The 19,085-nt window shown below is 33.4% G+C and overlaps 1 protein-coding gene across 1 annotated transcript in view; it reads right to left on the bottom strand.

Moving 5' to 3' along the window:
- Positions 1-18,455, bottom strand: part of LOC123536041 (coiled-coil domain-containing protein 91-like) — a 32,871-nt gene extending 14,416 nt beyond the window's left edge. The window contains exons 1-6 of the mRNA XM_045318822.2: positions 18,421-18,455; positions 8,894-8,944; positions 8,167-8,251; positions 6,724-6,932; positions 3,108-3,548; positions 1,387-1,488 (exon numbers count right to left, since the gene is read on the bottom strand). Of these exons, the coding sequence (XP_045174757.2) occupies positions 1,387-1,488; positions 3,108-3,548; positions 6,724-6,932; positions 8,167-8,251; positions 8,894-8,944; positions 18,421-18,435 (903 nt within the window). The 5' untranslated portion in view covers positions 18,436-18,455. The remainder of the gene's footprint in view (positions 1-1,386; positions 1,489-3,107; positions 3,549-6,723; positions 6,933-8,166; positions 8,252-8,893; positions 8,945-18,420) is intronic.
- Positions 18,456-19,085: the final 630 nt, after the last annotated feature.

Here is a 19,085-nt window from a genome sequence, read left to right as displayed (position 1 = left end):
ATATGTGTTATATACGTTACAGGACAAATAGGTTATTTGGCCACTAGACACGTTTGTTGCTATGCTCTAAGTGGGAATGTACGGTACTTACGAGAACATGTGCATTATGTATTGTGTTTTGCTTTTACTATGACTGACCATATATTGAGTGTTTTTTAACCTTTGTTTTCAGAATGTGTTGCAGTACTACATTTTACTAAACGGTTGTATTAAATCAGATAGAATTTGACCTAGTCGTGTCAGTATTACCATTTTCACGTGGAAAAATAGAACTTATTGACCCTTAGGTCCTCGGACTATTATTATAGCGCCGATAAACCCTGTAACAAACTGATAACTTAACTGCAAGTAAATGACCTCTTCCCTGCAAGTAACTAACAACTTCACTACAAGTAACTGACAACTTTCCTGCAAGTAACTAACAATTTTCCTACAAGTAACTAACAACTTTCCTACAAGTAACTAACAACTTCCCTACAAGTAACTAACAACTTTCTTACAAGTAACTAATAACTTTCCTGCAAGTACCTGACAACTTCCCTACAAGTAACTAACAACTTTCCTGCAAGTAACTGACAACTTCCCTACAAGTAACTAACAACTTTCCTGCAAGTAACTGACAACTTCCCTACAAGTAACTAACAACTTTCCTGCAAGTAACTGACAACTTCCCTACAAGTAACTAACAACTTCCCTGCAAGTAACTCACAACTTCCCTGCAAGTAACTCACAACTTCCCTGCAAGTAACTCACAACTTCCCTGCAAGTAACTAACAACTTCCCTGCAAGTAACTCACAACTTCCCTCCAAGTAACTAACAACTTCCCTACAAGTAACTCACAACTTCCCTACAAGTAAGTAACAACTTCCCTACAAGTAACTCACAACTTCCCTACAAGTAACTAACAACTTCTCTGCAAGTAACTAACAACTTCCCTGCAAGTAACTGACAACTGTCCTACAAGTAACTAACAAGAGATTCCAAGTCATCAACCACATGACCAAGGAGGCCCTTATTTTTTTCAGTCCTAGTAACCCATTAGTCAATACAACACTGACCACAGGAAATTAACCTACTGAGATTGATGGCACAAGGTGAAATGCCTCTTTAGTTCTATTGTTACTAGTAACTGAGAATAAACCTTTTTTTTCAGTTCTACTGACCCCTCAATCATTTGAGGTCATCTACTGACCACAGGCAATATGAAGTTTGACAAGTGTAGGCCAAAGCATTCTGTAGCAGCATTATCAAGCAGAAACTGTTTACAATTACCTTGACATTAGACCTATTGACACCAAAACTAAATTATATATTCAAAGAATTACCAAAAAAGCTTATCAATGTTTGAACTTCACATATCAAATATAGAACATAACAAAATATACCTGCAGTTCATCATAACTTTGTTTGGCAGCTTCTGCCAGTTGCTGAGCTCTGGCAAGATCTTCTGACAACCTGGAATTTTCTGACAACTGTTTCTCAATCTCCTGTAAATATTCAGTTAAATACTTTATGCTCTATGTAACTTTCTGCAGTAGTTTTGAGTGTCTGGAACACTGAAGAGATAAAATATTTTGCAATCTGGCCTAAACAGCTCAGTAAGTACAGGTTTCAAGGTTATAAAGCTGAAACTGTAGACCAGTCACAGAATGCTGCATTGCCATTGGTCACTTTTATAAATGTGACCAGAAACAGCCAATCAGATTCTGATGTTTTGAGACTGGTATCCAAACTAAATTTCATTATCTTGCACCCAGCAAAGAATAACCCTCAAGATACTTCTGGCAGGGTAAATATTTTCTCAGGGCTAGTATTCATCAACATTAAAACTTTGAAACTTAGATTTAAGAATGATAAATGTTCAATTTACCATGACTTTGCCTACAGCATATTCATACTGCTTAAATTTTTCTGAACTATCCATGATTCTTTTACAGGTTATAGATCAAAATTAAATTTTAGCATTTTAAAAGCTAAGATTTAAAAATGCTGATGAATATGGGCTCAGATGATTTGACAGAAGACCTACGTCTGAAGTAACTTATCCTCAATCTCTTCTCAAGTGGGGAAAGAGTCAGTTACTAGGCAAAATAAGTCAGAACTGGTACAAAATCAAAAAAATCTAGTAGGGATAATGTACTTCTGCAGGTTTGTATCAATTTTGTTCTGTACTATAAAGTTTGATTAAACCCTGATTTTTCAAATCCAGTATATACATGCATTAACAAAATCATGAAGATAAAAAAGATTGTATTATGTGCTTGATTCTTTTACTACACTGCTTTGCAAAATTTAGACCTAACACAAGTTTTCATAATGAGAGTCCATTTGAAAGTCACATTTTCAGTGATGTTTTTTGCATACAAAAAAATTTCTACAATGTAAAGTTGAAAGAAACTTATAACATGATTTCAGTGAGTTATCGAAGCATTAGAGTAAGTAAGTAAGTAAGTAAAGACTTTATTTAATGAGGCTACACATTTGGTTTCCCAATCTTCCATGTGGGCCTATATCAGTGAAAATTATCAAATATGTTTTTCACCAGTCAGAAACTATAAAATTGGTAATGAATTAAAAAAGAATTTTGTTTGTTTTCCATAATTATAAGATCAAAATATCTTTCACTCATGAACACCGTATCTTTAGATTCTTACATTTTCACTGGTAGCTAAGCCACTAGTGAAAGTATTGCAGCTGGTGTTCACTTGTGAAAGATATTTTATTTTTAATCTTACACTGAAACCAACAAATGTATCCTCTATTTCCTACAGTTGTAAATTTAGATATTACCTTTCACTTGGTTAAATAAAATGTACACGTCTGTGTGCTTGTTTTTCAGATATTTTCCCATGATTATTGAGATCTGCGAATTTCGAACTGATTTAATGACATAACAGTAATTTTTATATTTTTCACATATCAACGACAACAAAAAATAATTGTCAGGACTCTTTACAATTGTCTAAATAAAGCTACTATAAAAACAATATCCTAACTGGATGTTACCTAGCAAAATTATATACTCTGATAGTCCATCAAACAATCACTTACTTTTTAAAGAGTTTTGCATTTTTTATAATAAAATCAATAATAAACTGGAAGTCACCTTTTGCAATGCTTCTTTCTCCTCATTTGCCCTTTGTAACAAAGCATCTCTTTCTGAGACTTCATTCATTCTAACAGCTGCAAACTCATTTCTCACAACCTCATTGGTCACATCCTGGGCAGACGCAGGAGCCTGATTGGCTAGTTCAACATTTCTATTTTCAGACTGTTCTGGACTAGGTGCTGCATTAGAAATATTGTCAGTGTCTAATCTTTGAGAAGGCACATTTTCATTCTCTACTCTAGGCTGGCTGGTATTTTCTACTTCAAGTCTAGGTTCTGATACATTGTTAACAATTCCAGCAGCAAGATCAAGGCCACTTATATCAGGCATTTGTTCAACACCATGTGACTGGAAGCCAGCTCCTGATTGGTTGGTTGAAGCTGATCTGAAACTTCCATCCAAAATATCATTTGCAAGGTTGATATTGTCCAGATCCAACTGAAATTTTAAGGCATAGACTACAGAACTGCAAAAGATTCTTGACCTATCAAAACAACTTAACATTAAAAACATCTCATGAAATTTTAGAAATTTATAACATCACCCTGAATCTTGTTATTTTACCATAGCAAACAAACTTTATCTGTATTCATTATGGACTTGTATACAAATGAAACAAAGGAAACAAAAGAACAAACAAAACAATTTCTAAAGAACACTAGAAATGTATCCAGAGGACATGGACGCCCCTGCTACATTATGTTAAGACACCAAAATGTGAGTCCTTTGAGTGATGGCATTTTGACAATAAGACAAGTATAATGAAGTTAAATATCCATCTATTTGTACACAAATGCAGAAGTTACATGCTACATTGGAAAAATTAAGTAAAACCATTGACCTCTAAGCATGACCTTTACCTCTGAGCTCCAGGTATATGTATTACACACACACATCATCTAGTAATGTGCCCAGTTATATAAATATTCATCACTTCACAAAAAAGTTATAGACCTGACATGTTAAACAATATATTTTTTTTTTACTTCTGAATGAAACTTGGGTAAAGTTACAATATTGGTCATAAATGTTTTGGTGAATGTTTGTACCAGGATATTTAAATATTCATGCAAGCATAAAAAAGTTATAGTGTACAAGAGAAATGACCATAAAGTTTTGGCCTCTTAGTTTGACCTTGACCTTTAACGTAGGGGTAGGGGTAGTCCAACTCATAGTTATCACTTTCATTTCATTTCAGTCTTACATTACGTCCAACTCAGCTACGTCTGGAAACAGGCATTATCATTAGTTATTTACATCTGAACATAAATTATAAGTTCCAGAGTGCAGAAACAAAAGGAATATTTTAATTTGCTGTAGGTTATACATTTATCTCGTGAACAGAAATGTTCTTTAGCATGTCCTTCATTAGACCTATAAAAAAAGCTGGTAAATATATGCATGAGTATATGGCATTTACCACAGTGTAAAGTCGTAATCGATTTGTCTACCAAATTTTATTCTGGGTGTTCATGAAAGATGTAAATAGATCTTTCCCAAAACATGTTTTGCTTTTAAATTTTGTAATTTGATGTTGGATCCTTGTAAAAATACAAATAATAATGGCCTGATATACTTAGAATAAGCCTGAGACAGTGTGTTCCCTGATTAACTAGTATCTGGCAGTAGTACATGACGGCGAATGGAATGCACCAACAGTGACGTAATTAAGATGTGACATCACCAAAGAAGAACAAGAGCTGTCGGAGGACAGCAACGCTCGACTATTTAACAGCCTTGTCGCTTGAATGAATAAGAAAGTCGAAAAAGGGGCATAATTTAGTAAAAAAGTAAAATAGGGTTATGGAACCTGCATAGTGCTTATCAGCTCATGACAGTGGACAAGTGTATGAAGTTTCAATCCATTCCCATTAGTGGGTACTGATACCAGCTTACATATAAGAATTTAACCCAAAAACTCCTAAGTTGAAAAAGGGGCATAATTTTGTAAAATGCAAAGTTGAGTTATTGACCCTTTGCACTGCATGTCATATCATGACAGTGAACTAGTGTGTGAAGTTTCAATCCTTTCCCATTAGTGGATACTGAGATACCAGCTTACATACAAAAACTTAACCAAAAATTTCTATGTTGAAAAAGGGGCATAATTTTGTGAAAAGGCAAAATAGAGTTATGGAACCTGTGCAATGTAAGTCAGATTATCACAGTAAATAAGTGTGTGAAGTTTCAATCCATTCCCACAAGTGGTTACTGAGATAGCAGCTTACATACAAAAACTTAACCAAATCGGGACGCGGACGCCGACGCGGACGCGGATGCGGACGCGGACGCATGGGCGAGTCCAATAGCTCTACTATTCTATGAATAGTCGAGCTAAAAACAAATTTATAATATAGGTCAGTGGGTGACTTTCGTCAGGTACTGCGAAATGTTCATGATATGATATACAGTGTATTACACAAAAAAGAGCACAACAATAAATTTGTTATTCAAAAATATTTTTCTTTTCGCCAAAAAACCATCATTATGCTAGAAATCATGTCTAAAAGACTGAAGCACCTCAATTACGCCTATTTTAAAGAGCCATTGCTTGACTCTGCGGACGGACCTTTCAGACCTTTCCTCTAGAATGCAACATGTCTTTTTATGGTGAATATAATGTGCCAAGTAATTTGAATATCCTTGCATGTATAAAACAGTTATAGAGCCGACAAGAAAAATGACTAAATCTTTGACCTCTAAGTGTAACCTTAATGTCTGAGCTAGAGGTCTGGATTTTGCGTGTGACAGGTCTTGTGTAATAATTGAGATCCCCTACAAATACAGACTCTTGAATACAAATGATCAACACCCTTTTACGATTTTAAGTATCTTATTAACATTTCTTAAATAAAAATGGCACCATGCCAATATTCAGCTACTTAAGGAACTTGTTACCAAATATAGTATCATATTTCACATATGTGGCAATGATTTTTTATACTTTAGTAAATCAATTTTTCAGATTTGTAATCATGATTAAGGCCATTTTCTAACTGAGATGGATTAAAAAGAAAAGAAATTAAGAACTTAACCTTTAGCCTACTAAATTTCTAAAATGGACTGTTCTCTCATTCAATTTGGACAGTACCATTTATTATTCAAAGGGGTGTTCACTGAAAATTTACCAACTGAATAGCAAATAGTGCAGACCAAGATGACCCTGCATGAAAGTGCAGGCTGATGTTGGTCTTCACTGGTCACAAAAGCAGAATCACTTGCCGCCAGCAGGGTAAATGCATGTCAATTTTGTACAGACAAGGTCCTGGGGAAATCATGTCACATCAATGCAATGTAGGTCATATGGCAAATGTTATTTCTGACTGATTACAACTGTCCAGACCGTATTTCAGATATGGGTGGACAACTTCCACAAACCATAGGTTCCTCACCCAAGGACTGGCACCCAGAAAGTGACATGTAAGTGACTGAAAGTCACCAACTGTGACCACTTCGCCACAGAGTGTGCCAACTGTGACCGCTTTATCGCAGAGTGTGCTAGTTTAACACAATGATTTCACAACGTTTAAATTAGCTTACGAGAACCATTAAAAACTCCAGAATAATTGTACGTATTATAAAGAAGCATTCAGTATTTAGGTGTCTTTGTAACCTCATCTGTGTCCTGAAGACCCCCAAGATCAGGTTCCTGCAGGAGTCCAGCTCCACCCACTGCCCCATCCTGTCCTCCAACATCTACTGGAGGAATACTAGCTTGTGCACTTCCTGCCACATCCAGTGTAAGTGGGTTGTCTAAATGCTGCGGGAACCTGTTCTGTCCACACAACAAATCTGGCTGTACATTGCTGGTTCCCTGCACCGCTGAAATATGATTCCATAAGGTGAATTCTATATTCAAAATAATTTACTTGATTGCAAACTACTTACTCATCATTTTTGAAACAGACAATCAGTTTATTGCCAGTGCTTAGCTACTGGCTATACCTCTAAATCAACTACAAAGTTTCAACCTCGTGTTGTTTAAGTTTTCCTTCTATTTCTATTTGACCTCATCACATAAATATCCTGGACGTGTAAAAAAATAGTCCCATATGTATTTTTTTATAATTTTGGTATTGTGTGAGGGGTGAGCAATTGAGGGCTACTGTTTGAAACAACAAAAACAAGCAGCAACGGATTCTAGAATAATTATAAACTTTATATTTACATGGAAATATTCGGAATCACTCTGCTCTAGGGTTAGGGTTGAAATTGGCCCCACCCTAGGGCAAACTTACTTCTACATAGAGTTGTATAGGAAAAACCTTTAAAAAATCTTTGTTTCTTGAACCACAATGCATAGAGCTTAGATATTTGGCATGTAGCATTGTCTAGTGGACCTCTACCAACATTGTTCAAATCATGACCGGTCTACGCACAATGAAATGTTGGTTCTTCAGGTGTATCGGTTGAAATATCACTCAATAAGCACTGGCTATCAGTCCTTTCAGGACTTTGATTTGGCAATCGCATGATCTCATTAATGGTGGAATAAAACCCACTTATCATTTGTTTTATCAAAAATATTCTTATCAGAGTTATCATAAATGATCTCCAAAAGGGCTGCAATTTTGATGAAATGATATGTCTTATTGTTGGTGAAAATAATGCTTTAACCATAAGATATTGGGTTAGCTGTTTCGATCAGATTATTTTCACTATAAACAAGTAGAACCTGACAGCTGACAGACTTCAATAATACCAGCAAATAAACATAGTACAGCATAAGATTTCAATGAATGTGCAACCTGGATACCTTCCTTCAGTCTGTCTTCATACAGTAAATTTAGTGCAGTTTTCCTATTTCCTATTTTGTGTCACTAAACTAAGTACCAGTAAATCAAATTTAGCAAATAGAAATATTTCACACTACTTGTTTGCTGATCAAAAGTCAGAAATAAAATTAAGTCCAAACATATAAAACTGATTTTGTCGACGAGTCCCAAAACTTCCAGCATCTGATTGGCAGTGTCTGAGCTCATACAATATATTTTAAAGTGACCGATGGCCAGAATGCATACTCAGACATGTCTCTGACCTTGAACCCAGCACTCACCTGGTACAAACATTGCTGCCCAGACATTTGGTGCTGCCTGCACAGCCGGGTTCTCCTGTGCCGGTACATTTACAGGGTCAGCAGCCTAAAACAAGTAAAACATACATCACATTTTATGTATCTGCTAAAGCTACAAACAACTACAGTGAAATCATTATCAATTTTCACGAATTACATGGCAGCACTAATCCACTAGTTTCAATCAAAATTTAATGCTAACAAAAATAAATGATTTTGCATTTTCCATAAGATCTGACCTGAATTTAACTGAAAATCAAGAGCCTGAAAATCTCTACTATTCAAAGCCTGAAGTATTCTCAATATAATTATATAGTGAAATTCTGATTATAAAAACCATTGAATCAGGCCTGACCAAGTCCTAAAAGATAAGAGGTCATTAATATGTAATTTCATAAAAGAATTTCAGAGACTGGTAGTCAGTATAAAAATTAAAGTACAACAGATGAAACTAAATTCATTTAAAATGATCTTGTTGGTTATTAAGCCATGTGTTCCACTTTTCCTTCTGTATGTTGTAAAACTGGTTCCTCCGATGTTTGCAACATTAACAGGGAATTTTTACCTTTTACTAGGTACATAAAGCCTGATAAAAAAATTAATTGAAAGCCAATAATTTAACTAGATAAGAATTTTTGAAAGGAACTAATGAAAGATTACAAAAGTGTATCCTCATTCCTGTAAAATATAGGGTGTTACATTGACTTGCCTCAAATCCTCCAAAGTCTCCAAAATCATCATCGTCGAAACCATTGTCATCCTGCAAATACAAATGTTGATTAAACATTAAAATTAAGAAATAATCTCTCCCAAACAGTGATTTGTTGTTGAATAAAATCATTGTTTGGAGTTTAGATGTGATATAATAATACGCATCTAAATGACAAACAATGATTTTATTCATGTGCAAATCACTGTTTGAGATATATTATTTCGATTCTAACATATACCAAGGATTATTATGTATGTCCTTGCCGGTTATTATCTATCAAATATTTGCATGATTTCTGTTGATTTCTTTTCCAGCGTGCCGCTATGCTGTCTAACGCCATGACGTAAGTGTGACATCAGAAAAATGAATTGTTGAATAATAACACACAGTTTTCAGCCTTCTTTGTTTAATAGGAAAACAAATTGGGTCGTGTTAGAATCAGAGCTATTCTTCACTTGCAATTATTATTATTTTTTTTTTTTCCAACAACATGCTACTATAATGACAGTGCACTCCTTGGCATACATGAAAGATTTATGATAACTTTCAAAATCACACCAGCAATCTGATTATTACTTTACCAAAAACAATCTCTTACACAGAGACCTGCACTTAACAATAAAGAAACCTCTGCCATCACAGGGGGCCTCTGTGACAGAGTGGTTAAGGTCACTGACACAAAGATTACATGTATATTGGTCATTCAGTAATTTAAATTACTGCTGCAGTTTTGTTATATAAATTCAACTGACACATTCTTAGCTTTACTGCATAATCATTTTGTGCTTTTGTTATATAGGATACCATATATCATCTAAAAAAATCCCCCTTCCTCCCAATTTTTAAGAGTAATTTAACAATTTAGCATTATACTTTTAATGGCCTAATAGAAGTTTATACGCAAAAAAAAATACAATAAATAAATAAACTCCCCATCCCTCCCCTTTTGAAGAACAATCTGAAGAATAATGTACACATTAATATATATAATAGCCTAACAGAAAAGTCCATGTTCGAGAATAGAGTCATGTTATACTGCATAAACTATATGATTATACTCCTTTGGTGACGTCACATTTTTATTACGTCACTACAGGATTACTGCAATATTTGATAGAAAATTGTCTTGAAGCCTTCAAGGTTAACTGAAGTTCATGTTCCCATTTATTTTAACAAAGGACGCCCCTTCCATGATGACATTTCTTCCACTAATTGTGATGCATGTATCACAAAAAGTTTATGACCCAGAGTCATGAAACATTGGAGGATTGTTATTCAGCAAGTGAAGTTGTGTACATGGGTTTTATTTGAGATTTCACATACCTAAGACCAGACTTTTGGCCCTTGACAGTTAAAAATATACATAAACTTATAAAGGCTAGATCTCAAGTCATGATTATTACTCAACATGTGAGGCTGAGCACCTGTGGTTTGTTTTGGGTTTCATCTTGCCAGACCAGAGTTATGACCTTTAAACAACAAAACAAGAGCACCGCCTACGGATGCCATCGCTCGTCTGCAAGTGCTGGACAATATGTAAGAAAAGAGTTGTAGTTCAGATTTTCTAAATACAAAAAGGGCCATAATTCTGACAACGTGCATATCAGAGTTATGGGTCTTGACCTACACGGCCCCATAATGATGATAAACAAGTGTGCATGCATATCAGAGTTATTGGTCTTGGCCTACATGGCCCCATAATGATGATAAACAAGTGTGCAAAGTTTCAAAGCTCTAGCTCTTTTAATTTTTGAGAAAAGGTGGACCTAAACAAAAATTTTAACCAATAAACTAAAATTTTGTAAGTACAAAAAGGGCCATAATCATAATTCTGACAAAATGCATATCAGAGTTATGGTTTTTGACATACATTATACTAAGTTCCCCCCCCCCCCCCCCCACCAATGATGATAAACAAGTGTGCAAATTAAGTTTCAAAGCTACATAGCTCTTACAGTTTTTGAGAAAAGGTGGACCTAAACAAAAATTTTAACCAAGCAACTCATATTTTTTAAGTACAAAAAGGGCCATAATTCTTACAAAATGTAAATCAGAGTTATGATTCTTGGCCCACATGGTCCCCTAATGATGGTAAACAAGTGTGCAAAGTTTCAAAGCTGTAGCTCTTACAGTGTTTGAGAAAAAGTGGACCTAAACAAAAAATTTAACCAACGCCGATGATCAAGTGACAACAATACCTCGTAGATTTTTAAAAAAAAAATCAGACGAGCTAAAAAGTATGCATTTAGGGCTTAAAAGTTTATGCCGTGCATATCTCAAGGCCTTAATTTATCAAAAATATATGCATAATGGGCTCAATGTCTAAAAGTTTGAGTCCCATGTGTCTCTAAAAGTATTTGTTGAGTAATCATGGTAATGAAACATTACCTTGGTTATTGATGTTTTGGCAGAAAATCTAAACAATCAAGTGAAGGCTGGAATCTCTGAACTATTTAGATTCAATTGAGTCTGAGTGAAATTATATGGCTTAGTGTTAATCAATTGGTATTTCTTTTGCAACAAAATTAAGGATAAAACTAACCCACAATATTCAGAAACAAGAGCTGTCGGAGGACAGCAACGCTCGACTATTTAACAGCCTTGTCGCTTGAATGAATAAGAAAGTCGAAAAAGGGGCATAATTTAGTAAAAAAGTAAAATAGGGTTATGGAACCTGCATAGTGCTTATCAGCTCATGACAGTGGACAAGTGTATGAAGTTTCAATCCATTCCCATTAGTGGGTACTGAGATACCAGCTTACATATAAGAATTTAACCCAAAAACTCCTAAGTTGAAAAAGGGGCATAATTTTGTAAAATGCAAAGTTGAGTTATTGACCCTTTGCACTGCACGTCAAATCATGAAAGTGAACTAGTGTGTGAAGTTTCAATCCTTTCCCATTAGTGGATACTGAGATACCAGCTTACATACAAAAACTTAACCAAAAATTTCTATGTTGAAAAAGGGGCATAATTTTGTAAAAAATCAAAATAAAGTTATGGGACCTGCTTTGTGCATGTCAGATCATGACAGTGAACAAGTGTGTGAAGTTTCAATCCATTCCCATTAGTGAGTACTGAGATACCAGCTTACATACAAAACCTTAACCAAAAAATTCTAAGTCGAAAAAGGGGCATAATTTTGTAAAAAAGCAAAATAGAGTTATGGAACCTGTGCAATGTAAGTCAGTTTATCACAGTAAATAAGTGTGTGAAGTTTCAATCCATTCCCACAAGTGGTTACTGAGATACAAGCTTACATACAAAACCTTAACCAAAAATTTCTAAGTCAAAAAAGGGGCATAATTTTGTAAAAAAGCAAAACAGAGTTATGGAACCTGTGCAATGTAAGTCAGTTTATCACAGTGAATAAGTGTGTGAAGTTTCAATCCATTCCCACAAGTGGTTGCTGAGATACCAGCTTACATACAAAAACTTAACCAAATCGGGACGCGGACGCGGACGCCGACGCCGACGCGGACGCCGACGCATGGGCGAGTCCAATAGCTCTACTATTCTATGAATAGTCGAGCTAAAAACTGCCACTTCTCCTATACAGTCCCTAAAAGACTTGTCTACAGGTATGGATCCATATCTCTACAAGCAGATTCTAGAGGTACAGATCCACACCCCTATCTATCTTCCAATACTGTCTAACCCTTTACAGGGATGTAGACACTTTTGTACGCACCAAACCACAAAAATTGTTAGTAAGAAAAAAAAGAAAAACAGGTCAAAATAAAAGGATAAGGATAATTTGTTAGTAATTTAAAAGATAGAAACAGGGATGAAGAGGAATTCCAGACGTTTCACCCCAAAGACTTTTCCTCCCCTAGACATTTCACCCCCAAGACATTTCCTCCCAAGACTTTTCACCCCCAATTTTACAAACCCTAGACTTTTCCCCCAATTTTTAATATAGTGAAAATATCGTGAAATATTTTTATTTGATATTTAAAATCTTTTTTTATATATTTTGTATAGGTTGTTAGGGCATTTATGAAGATAATTTGTTACTTTACGGACCATAATTCTATAAAATATACACTGAATTTAGGACAACATACATGTAATCAACTTAATCAATTGATCTTTTTAAATGTTTTTTTTCTATGTTATTCAAATGAATTCAAGTTTTAATTATGTAATATAATTATGAAATATATGAGTAGATTTAGATTACAATAGTAGATGTAAATATTAACTAGGGGTTAGAATTAGAGGGTATATGTTTATCCTTTAGTATAATAATGATAGCCCAATTGTGCTAACATGTAATATGGGTATTATAAGTATTATAAGTGCAATATGATGTGGAATTTATTTTTATGATATATTTTTATATATTTAACAAGATATATAGTCTCAGGTAACTCAGTATTGAATGGCAGCATTCGATATGTTTAATGTTATTATATGTAATACATGTATGTACTGTGATGCTATTTATGTATGCTGATGAGACTGAAATAAATAAATAAATAAATAAACTAATATTACAATTTGAAAGTCATTCATTTCATTGTAGGTCAATATTTTAAACTCTTCTGTCATAGGTTTTGTGCTCAATCAACACCTTTTGATTGACAGAAATAGTCAATATTTTAAACTCTTCATAGGTGTTGTGATTTAATCAACACCTTTTGATTGACAGGAATAAGTGTTAAAATATAAAAGGATTAACCGGCTAACCTGTAGTATATTAAACTTTAATTAATCTAAACCTTGGCTGATCTTATGGAAATAAAAAAAAATAAAAAAATATACTCGTCACTCAAAAATGATGTTGCTTCAAAAATGAAACTAACTTTCAATATCTTGTCTAAGTTTATTTGCAAAATAAATGAATTTTGACAGATTAAGTCATTCCTTCCTATTTTCCGTAGACATCAGATTATCAGATTTACAGAGTGGGCCATCTACAGTAATGTGGATTTAAATATTTTCTTCGTAATTCTTTATACAACGGACATACAAGAGGAAAGTGATATTCATTTTCTAAAGAATTAAGATTACAAAATTTACATTTTATATCATTGTGATCCATGTTGTTATATCTACCTTTTATTTCAAAATTATGTTATGATAATCTAAATCTACTAAGAGGAGTTCGTAATTTTTTATCTTCAATTATAATTTATATTTACCGGGTAAGTATTTTTCAAGATTAAAGGAATGTTTAAATCTACTATAAGAGAGTAATCGTTGAGAATTGTTAATGTCAGGTTAATGTTAGCATATCAAGTTTGATAATAATTGTCCAATATTCTCTGAAGATAAAGAATTACTGTTGCTATCTTGACTTATCCATATATCCGACAATCCCAGGTTTTCTAACAGCATTTTTATTTGAAACGCCCAGTTTGAATTATTATATGTACAGTAATGTTATTGTTTGCATCGTTACGCAGCATATGATAAATTCTTTTTTGTAGTGAGTTTTCATTCGAATTCAGTAAACGGAACCAGTAGCTTACCATATAATACTAATTATTTATCCTTTTTTTTCTTATTCTATTATACTTAGTACGCATGCTTGTAAAATTAATTCTGTTTCCCTCATTTTTGTCTTTCACAAATTAATGTATTTCTTCCTTTCTTGAAATTATTTTTTGCTATATATGTAACAAGATTCATCCAACCACTTCGACTTATTAGATAATCGAGAATTTGTTATTATTTCAATTTATTGATATAACTTGAACATGTACAGTTTATCATTATAAGGACAAAATATACCAAAACATGCAAGAGAATGCTGCCAATTAATTAACAGTTGATAGACTTAATTTATCTTGCATCACTTGCCTATTAAGGATAACAAAATCTAACAATTAAGTTGTCAACAACAAACGATGTGCGATATAAACAATTTTAGTATAACATTTTTTCCACAATAGATTTATTGCTTATTTCCTACACAAAATCAGCATAATATCTGGACAAAATTAATTAATGTCCGAAAATCCCCAAACTTTGTTTTAATCAGCCAAATCATTAATCTTCTATAAACACTTGATTGACTTATATAATTTATTTTCTCACAATATAACAAACAAGACAAATGGGTCAATTTTTCATTCAATCTTATTTTTTACCATTGATAATTTATTGTACAAAACAGGCCCATGTGCAGGATTTTTTTGCTGGGGGGGCCCAACCTGGGGTGGGTTCGGGAGGGTTATCCCCTCCCGATTGCGAAATTTTTTTAATATGGCACATGAATAGATGCATTTTCCTGCTACCTGAAACACCTTTAAGGATGCATGAATGTATCATATATTTAAGGAAAAGTCTACTTTTTAATCATTTCATTGAGCCTTTTTCAGTGTATGTATGATTGTACAGTCACAGTGTATGGACTTATTTTCTGTATGATACCCAGTTGAAAAAAATGTTGAAGTTTTAAGATGATTATTAAGAAGACTAGCTCCTAGACTATGATATTTTTTCCCCATTTTTATGATTTCATGTAGTGAACTGAGCCAGTCTATATACTATGTCAAATATTACAATTTTAACATCAGTCCTCTTAGAAAATCTCTAGAATAGACTGGCTTTTGTCTCTATGAACATAAAAAAGAAAAAAAAATCATAGAAATGTCATAATTATCAGTCTAGTGGCTAGTCTATTTATTAAGGGTATCCTATTTGCAAAATGGCGAAATGTTTTTAGATTTCCAACAAAACAAACAAAATATTATGACAATTACTATTTACATCGTAGATTTCAAATGACAATGAACTCTTAACTGTACCAAAGATCTATAAAAATAAATAGACGCGTATTTTATACTTCTTTGACTGTACAAACTATAACATCACAGCACATATTAAGTGATATTTTTATGTATAAAACCCCTCATAAGTAACGAGTTTTAGATGCGTTTTGTGAGATTTACTGAGAAACTACTTTTAAAACTATGAGAGTTTTTAAGTAAGGTTATTGGACCCAAAAGAGTAAAATTGATACAGTAGTTTCAAATTCATAATTGTTGTAAAATAAAAAGATCAATTTAATAAATTTGGGGAATGTGCCTTAATGTAGAAACAAGATACAACCATCATAATGTTTCAATTTTCAGATTCATTTTAAGATTTACTTAACAAAACCAACAATGTTCTGATCATTTTATAACAATTCCAAAGAGTAAAAAAACATAATAGTTTCTCCACTACCCAATCAAGTACAGATCAAGCGATCAATGAAGCATGCACAGATAAACTTTTACCTGTGACATGCCTGGGGCTAATTTCCACTACCAGACACGGTTTTATGGCTCTTTAGCCTGTGTATTGCTGTCAAATCAAGCCAGTTGCGCTGGTGTATAAATTTGTTAATTGAGGGGCCCATAGTAATAAAAATCGTAACTAGGCAGCCAGCTGAGGGGGCCCGGGCCCCCTGGCCCCCCACCTGGACACGTGCCTGCAAAATTTGCAAATATTTATATAATTCTATACTATGATGTAAATTATTTGATAGCAGCTTTTAGCAATGTATTTTTTTTTATATCACTGATTGACTGTTAACTGATAGCAAACTTTCAAACCTTGAACAACAAGGCTAATTTTAACATCAATAAAATATTTTTTTTTGTGGTTATTATTATCAAATGTACTTTTATTTTTTTCAATCACTGAACATCAAACAAAGGGATTAAAATATTTTTTTAGTTTTGTAACTCAAGCCTTCTAATGTTGGCAAAACTTGTGGTCCAACCCTTTTGTATTATCATACATTCGCAAAGTTACTGAATACTTCCTAATGTACAGTAGTAATATATATGTCTTGTATAATGATAGTTTGCTGTTGTATAGGAGAGATCGTGTTTGTATACAAATTCTATTTTTAGAACTGATAAGACAGTGATCGGGTGGGCAGAAGCCGACCGTCCATGTTTTTTGTAAACAGTGATGTTTTTCTAACGGTCTAAACTTTCTTAAAACACAAATTACATAAATAATTTTTTGATCAATGGAAAGGTTATAAAACAAGCAATTTATTGATTACTTTTAATTGTTATTTCGAAATAAAATGGATTAATTATGAACGCTTAACTTACACTGTTTTTCTAAAGGTTGTGAAAATCACTACGCCGCTTTTAAAATTATATGTCATTTAAAACGGTTATTCATTGAAAAAAGATATTTGGACACAAAAATATGAAGATTGTTAGTATTTCAAATCTTTTTGAATTTTGAAAATCCATAAATGAGCAAAAAAGTTATTAAAAATTAAAAATTCTGATTCAATACGCAAACGGTGTTAAAATCATTTGTTTTGCCAACCACCAGATAAACAGATGTTAACGCGTGACGTCACGGCGATCTCTCCTATATATATTTACAAATGTATCTGTAAAATATTGTCTTGATGTACATTACCATAATGTCTTGTGTGATGATTACAATAAAATATGATTAAACTAAGCCTTTTTTTCATCAGTTTAGGAATGCCACCGACACCTGTGGAATTGGGAAAATGCTCTCCGAAATTGTCTTTAATTGGGACACTTTGCAAATTACCAAAATCTACATAAATGTATTTTTGTGTGAAATATTAATGAATTGCATTTCAGTAATTGTTCAACAGTATTATAATTTACCTAGATATACATACAAATTAGCAAAACTATCTTAAAACAGCCAAAACCCTAAAAAGTATAATCATTTGGGAATTTTAAATTCAACTTTGGGAAAAAACCATACTTTTTTGCATTGGGATTACCTCCTTTTACCAGAGGTAGATTTACAGGGGAAAAAAGCCCTGTAACTATTATCAAAAGTACCTTTAATCATCAAAGTCACATTTTCAATCATTGAACAAACAAATGGATTAAAAGATAACCTTGTAAATAACTTATGTTTAAAATTTATGGTCATCTCTACTTACAAACATCATAAAATATTTTTTTTAATGTATTAATTAACCTAATTATAATACACATGAAATTATTCATAACTATACAACCGCCTCCCTCCAAAAAAAACATAATCGTATTAATAATAAAAACAAATAGGGGGTGAAAAATCTTCAAATGCTATAAAACACCAGACTTTTCACCCCCAAATTGGGGGTGAAAAGTCTTGGGAGGAAAAGTCTTGGGAGGAACAGTCTTGGGGGTGAAACGTCTGACACCCGATGAAGAGCTAGACACTTCCTTAAATAAATATACATTCATTAGTTTCAAGATCCTTTTGTCACAATCTGGTTTGTAAAATGACATTATATCAAATTGAATTTAACTATTCTTTACTGTAATACACTTGTTAGGAACATCATAATAATATGAATTTCTTATAGTTGCTGTGAGAACATGCCACAAACTTAATCCATCCGAATATTTAAAATCCGAGTAGTGGTCGTGTTATTTAACTCAACTATATTTGACAGTGACAAACTGCTGGGATATTTGCACTGAATGCAAATATCTTTAATTCAACCAGAAAAAAATACACAAAGCACGATTTTCTTTTGTAAATATACAAAGAAATTAAAGGAAATGAAAAAAATGACAACAAACCAAGGGCGCCGCCATCTTTTCGTTTAACAAGCGGCAGCAGTGTATTATGCGTATTTCACAAAAACGTTGAAAAGTGTGTCTTATGGTTCCTCTATATAGATACATTCAAAAAATAAATTAATTGCTTCTAAGGGAATCAGTGGCGCAGTGGTTGGCAGCGTTCGATTCCGGGTCGTGGCTGATATCCCGACTAGTATTCAGTGCTGGGTGATTTATACAAATACAAATACATGGCAATACATTGATAATTCACAGATTAGCTGTGATGATGTGGTTAAGCTATTAGGGGTCGATATTAACCTGAGTTTTAATACCCATATACAAAATATATGCAAAAAGGCAGGCCAGCAACTTAACATTCTGAAAAGAATAGGTAGAAATTTATGTAGACTCAATAGGCTCACTAGTGAGTACCATTTTTCATTCTTTTATTTTGTCTAATTTTAATTTCTGCCCGTTAGCATGGCATTTTTGCACCAAAAGAAACTCTACTAAGATAGAAAAGATTCAGGAAAGGGCCTTACGCTTTGTATATGAGGATTACACAAGTACATATCAAGATCTGCTCGATAAAGCCAAGTTACCATCTTTGCACATCCAAAGAATCAGAATCATGGCCACTGAAACCTTCAAAATCTTAAACGTACCAGTTAGACCCTTCAGTT

The sequence above is a fragment of the Mercenaria mercenaria genome, chromosome 17 (assembly GCF_021730395.1).
Source record: "Mercenaria mercenaria strain notata chromosome 17, MADL_Memer_1, whole genome shotgun sequence".
Taxonomy (NCBI): domain Eukaryota; kingdom Metazoa; phylum Mollusca; class Bivalvia; order Venerida; family Veneridae; genus Mercenaria; species Mercenaria mercenaria.
This window is presented reverse-complemented; position numbering and strand designations above follow the sequence as displayed.